This window comes from Carassius gibelio, chromosome A12 (assembly GCF_023724105.1).
Source record: "Carassius gibelio isolate Cgi1373 ecotype wild population from Czech Republic chromosome A12, carGib1.2-hapl.c, whole genome shotgun sequence".
Lineage (NCBI taxonomy): Eukaryota > Metazoa > Chordata > Actinopteri > Cypriniformes > Cyprinidae > Carassius > Carassius gibelio.
Genome location: NC_068382.1, coordinates 11,124,868 through 11,130,867, shown reverse-complemented (window position 1 = coordinate 11,130,867; position 6,000 = coordinate 11,124,868). Strand labels below are relative to the sequence as shown.

Sequence of the window (6,000 nt, the reverse complement as noted above, 5' to 3'; positions counted from 1 at the left end):
AGAATCACAGTTCTTATTAGTTAAAATTACTATTAAATTTACTATTATACATTAAAATTACTATTGAAATTACTATAGCTAAAATTAGCTCTTTGTGCATGTATAGGATCTGCAGAGTTACAAAGCTCAAAGTCGCCCACAAAAGGATTTATTCTATCTAAAAGAGAAATCAGATTCAGACGGGGCTAAAATGCCTCATTCAAACTCACCCCACATCTACGTCACAATGTGAAAATATTTTGTTATGCAACCCAAATGTTCATTTAAAGAAAGGTGTGGTTTCAGGAACCGCAGTAATATTGATGCAGCCATGTCAGGGAGATGCTTTTTGTTTCTGTGCAAAAGCAAAAGCACTTTATTTGGCCTTCTGAAAGTAGATGCAACGAGGAAGCATTGGTTAAGATTTATTTATAACAGAACAGAATAACCCAAATGTTTGAATTTGTGCAACAAATTTTATGGACGACAGTTTTCTGAAACTAGGAGAGTAGCCTACGAGGCTGGCTGTGCAAAGGTTATTTCAAAAAAATTGGTAAATACTAAAAATAAAATAAAATATGGGTCTGTCACACGACTCTGTTCTGTTCCCCTTTCGGGCTTGAACAGATGGTAAAACTAAGGACATTATTTTCCTTTCTTTATATTTATGTTGAAAGCTGAAGCTCCTGATTTTGGAAAAGGTTCTTTACATTTTCGACAAGTGCTTGTGGTGTTCAGCCAATCACAATGCACTGGGTCAGCTGGCCAATCAGAGCAGAGTGTGCTTGTTGGAGGGAGGGGCTTTGTAGAAAACAACAGTTTGAGAGAGGCGGGGCATAGATGAACTACAATAATGTGCAATATATGTAAAATATTGTGTTTCTGAAACTTTGCAGCATGTCAACATATCCTGTTACACCAAATACACAAAATAATGATTTTTAAAATAGCATCATATGTCCCCTTTAAAGTATAAACTCTTAAAAGTTGTAAAACACTAGTTTGGTAAATGGCACTAAATTGTAAATTTAAATGTTAGGCATACTTACATCTAATTCAAACCATCTGCTTATTATTATTATTTTTAAGTACTCTTATAATTGCTGCAACAATTCTTTCTAATTTGTCATCAGCTTATTATTATCCTCATTTTATACCTTTGAGATGTCATTTAATTTGGCCATAATTGGTTGAAAAAGTAACATTAATGGTTTGAATGTTCTTTTTAAATCCCATTTTCCTTTACACACCTACATCTCTTCTCTTTCTGTGACAAACCTATCAATAAATCTATTCAAAACATATTATTATACATAATCCAAGGGAATCACACTGTTGTTGTTTTTTTTCTTTTTCTTGTACACATCACAACCGCAGAAACTTCACTACTGAGAGTTGAGTAAAAAGAGCATGAAAAAAAGAAAAAGCAAAAATTCTAATTTCCTTCTGTATTAAATGGCCTCAAGTTACCCCATTAACCTTATCTGAACAAATCTTAGAATAGAGTTTGTTTTATAACAAAAGTTTATTTTTATTGGCTTACCTAATCATTTATCAAGTCACCTGACAAGTACAGCTCTGTGACAAAACTAGACTGAAATCGAGACAATATATGCTACAAACATTTGGTGCAATAGTTATCAGATGAAAGCCATAACAAAATAAAAAAATAAAACTTCATATCATGCATCAGAAAATAAATGAAAACAAAAACATTTTTAGTGTTTTTGTACATTATTGTAAACAAAGTCTCTCTAGAAATCATATCATAACATATGGCAAGGACAAAAACAAGGGAGATATGAGAAAAATCATGAAAGTCTAAGAATTACTCTACAAGGAAACACTGCTTGGCATGACCGCTTAGCAGAAAGAAGAAAAAACAAAAAACTTTGTATTCCAACCAATAAGCTTTAACTGTAAACACAGGTGGCATTAAATGATTATACAATAAGCTGACACATACTACAATATTTCTAATACATGAAACATGTCCCTGGTTTTCTCATTTTCACAATGATATGAGGTATATTAAGGTCAATCCTACTATTCACGCAACCTTTTTTTTTTTTTTTTTTTTTTTTTTTTTTTTTTTATTCTATACAAGCATGTAACAAGTTTGGAGTGCAGCATTTAGACTTTGTTCTCGACACCATCACAACAATGGCATTTCCCTGGGACAGGCTTCTTTAAAAGGGAAGGGGAAAAAAAACATCTTGCTGCATGGGCTAAAAAACAGGAAGACAAAGAAGCCCACCAATCTTTCAAAGGGCATCAAAAAATGCATTGGAAAGAAAACACCTCGGCTCAGCATGAAATACTTCCCTAATTCACTGCTCATTCAACAACAACAAAAAAAAAAAAAAAAAAAACACAGGTTTTAGGTCCTTCCGATTCTCTGGGTTCTTCTCCTTGCAATAATTTAAATGGGAAGCTTGCAATTTTGTCAGGCATTAAATTCAAATCTTCACAATAAGAGGTAGAACTCCAATTGTTGCTGCTCAGCCCAAGTCAAATAGTCATGATACCTGAACACCTTCAGAGCAAAAACGCTTCAGAGAAGCCCACAACTATATATAAAAAAAGTGGCATTCATGTCCAATAAACAGTGTTTTTAATAAAAGGAACAAAACACCACCTATAACCCCAATGGACATTCATAAAAATGCCCTTTTTTTATGGCAAATTTGGCGTTCCCTCCCCCACTTTTAAAAATCACAGCTTTCTTCTTCAAAAATATTAGTTTTGTGTGTCCTGAATCGGAACTCTTGCTTTCTGTGGTTTATAAAAGTGCTTATTTGATTCCTTTAAAGATCAAAGTGATGTTAGCTGACAAAAAGTAAAGTTTAAAGAAGGGAATAAGAATTACTGCTCACCCTGAGACACTAGTTATGTAGTTCCATGTAGCTACAAATAAATATCTACGTACACTTGAAAGATTTTATCTGCCTACTTGACAACTATGTTTTTTTTTTTTGTTTTTTTTTTTAAACAAGGGCCTTATGGATGAAAGTGTTTTCACACTGATATTAGAAGTACCTTAAACTTTACAAAAGCACAACCAGTGGAAATAGTCTCCAATGTAATACCACTGAACATGCAGATTCCCAGTTGGCTTTGTCTTTCTTCAAGGAATTTTTTTAACAAGAATCTTCACTGTCATTTGAAAAGTACACCTGTAAAAAAGGGTGCTAGTGCACCTCATTTAAAAAAAAAAAAAAATTACTGCTTTTTCCTGAGTAATACTTTAGATCATTGTAACAGACAATACATTTTTTTTGCCATTGAATACTGGGCCACTCCCTGACATCTGTTATTATTGTAAATCATCTTTCATTTTTAACTTAACCTTACAATTGGACTATGATTGCTAAGACATACAATATTTCTGAAAAAGTCCTTCGCTAACCTCTAATTTCACTCAAAATCTCATTTAAATCTAGTCTTACATCACTATGCTAATAATATAAAATGACTAAAACACATTGAAAAGAAGAATATGAAAAATTGCATTTGAGATCCTGAAGACCTTCCCTGGTTACGTCTTCTATTGACATTTCATGGCAGTGTATAAAAGTTTTAATCAGCGAGGAGAGGGAGGCATTAGAGACAGTCCTCATCCCACTTAACAGGGTAAGGTGTGCTCCCTTAACCTTTACCTGTAACTTTGGCTTGTGGGGGTTTTGGATCCTGAGCTAGCTGGCTCATTGACATCAGCTAACAGACTAGTATACCCTGAGAATTCAGACATGGGAGTCCGCTGTATCCTGTGGTCGACCTCTGCGACTCCCACTCGCGGGTCGCCACCGTAACCAAGTGGGGTTCGGCGACCAGACTTGAATTGAGACCCGAACGCTTGGGCAAAATTCTCTATCTGGTAGGTGGAACGCATGTCCACATCCTTAGATGGCTCCAGGGCAGTGAGGTCAGGGTAGACAGAACCGTTTGACGAGGCGCCGCCTGTGCTGTTCCTGTTGTTGCTGCTGTTGGTAGAAGAGCCACTGTTCTTGGACTGCTGGTCTTTCTGGCCACCATTGGTCAGCTCCTGAGTTGAGAGGGGGTATGGTGGCGAGTGCTGTTTCTCCAGCTGTTCGGTGAGCTCTTGAGATGGGGTAAGCTGCTGGTGAGGGACTGGCTCCAGACTGGTAAGATGAAAGGCCTGTTGAGAGGATGGTGAGGCATGGGAAGGCGACGGAGAACCTACCAGCATTCCAAAATGGGACTTGCTAAGAGATGTCGAAGAAGAAGTTGCAAGAGGGGAGGAAACAGTCTGAACAAATCCACACTCCAGTGATGAGGTGGTATAGATGTTTTTGTCTGGGAAGAGTGTACTAGAAGGGCTGCTGCTAGACGGCAAGAGACTTGGGAAGGGTCCGGATAGGCCCAAAATAAAGTTGCTGCTATGGCTGGTTCTCTCTAGGGTTTGGAGCAAGAATTTAGAGTACTCATTCATCACCCCATTCTTGTCTCCAGAGCCAGGAGATCCCTCATCTTGACCCAGTTCAGAGGTGGCAGAGGCAGGCTGCAATTCCACGTGGTGCGAATCTTGCAGATCGAATGTCACATCGTGGTGAGAGCCATCAGATTTGTGACTGTAGTGGTCCAGCAGGCTCTGCAGCACTTCATCTGGGATACCTGATTTGTCATGCTTGTCAACGCTTACCAAAGGCGAGGTGTCAAGCAAGGCCAGTGTAGGTTCTCCTATGCCACCCTGGATTACTGTTGGCTGTGGAAGGTGGACAGCGCTGAAGTCAGCTACGCTGTTAGCAGCATGGAGGTATCGTCTCTTTTTCAAAAACTGCATGGCATCATCATAATTACTGCTGGTACCTCCTTGTTTGGGTCCACTGGAAGTTTGAAGGAGACCGAGATTATCCATATTTCCAGCTCCAGACATGCCCATAGAGCCTGGCTTATGTGTAAGCAGCTTCTGCTCATGGTTGTCCTCCTCCATAGAAATGACACCCTTGTCATTTCCCTTGCGGCCACCTTTCTTTGAAACAAGCTTTGATGTACGTCCATGCTGGTTGTCCATGGTTGATTTATCCAGAGCCCCTGAAGAAGATGCCCCCGATCCACTGGGTATGTCCAAGGCATATTCTTGTGGGCAGAGTCCATGTGCCATCTGATCTCCTCCTCCCGCAGCTGCTCCTTTCTTCCTTCGTCGCTCTCCTCCATCATTGCTACTTTTGGACTTGCCCCTCTTGCGTGATGGGGCGCTAGTGTTTCCCTGAGTGAGTAGGTAGCTGCCTTGACCCATGTCCTCATCAACAAGGTCCAGCATCCCTGGGTCCAGACCTTTCTTTATGGCTTCTCCACAAGTTCTCTTGTGCTTCAGTAATCGATCCGTTCGTGAGAAATACTACGGGGCAAGAAAAAAAAATGTGTAAGGTGATGCTAATTATTTCCAGATCCATAAATTTGTAGAAAAAAATAAATAAAAAATAAATGTATGCTTCATTTCGTTGATCATTCCTCCTCCAGCCAGTGACTCTGATATAGATCAAAGTAGGGCTGTAGCTAACTAATATTTTAGTAATCTACAAAAAATTACATCGATTAATCGAGTAATCGGATGAAATGTGTTTTTGCTTAAAGTGCAATATTAATTATTCAAGAGAAAATAAGACTCCTGGGTCTCTTAAAATGAACAACTAAGTTTCCTTTTTTAGATTTTTTTTTTTTTAAATGCATAGAATGCAATGCATACATCAAAAATAAACATTTAATTACTACCCACTGTTTCTCTGTCTGTACTTGTACTGTGAACAATGACAATAAATTTGACAGAAGAATTAAGTGCATTTAAGTGCCCTTCGGTTGGGGTTTTAAATAAAGCATTTTCTGAGATGCACATTAAACACATAAAACATTAATGTAATTAATCTTTTAATTATTGAAAATTAAGCAAACTTAACTTTTTGGTAAACAAAGGGGATTTACTATAAAAAATAAAACATGGAAGAAATTTGTGATTAAACCTTAAAAATAATAATAATAACAATAATAATAATAATAATA

At 37.7% G+C, this 6,000-nt stretch overlaps 1 protein-coding gene across 3 annotated transcripts in view; it reads right to left on the bottom strand.

Moving 5' to 3' along the window:
- Window positions 1-1,485: 1,485 nt before the first annotated feature.
- The window catches only part of znf281b (zinc finger protein 281b), a 15,689-nt gene continuing 11,174 nt past the window's right edge, over window positions 1,486-6,000 (bottom strand). For all 3 annotated transcript variants that reach the window (XM_052612213.1, XM_052612214.1, XM_052612215.1), the window contains exon 7: window positions 1,486-5,341. In XM_052612213.1, coding sequence (XP_052468173.1) covers window positions 3,635-5,341 — 1,707 coding nt within the window. In that variant the 3' untranslated portion in view covers window positions 1,486-3,634. The remainder of the gene's footprint in view (window positions 5,342-6,000) is intronic.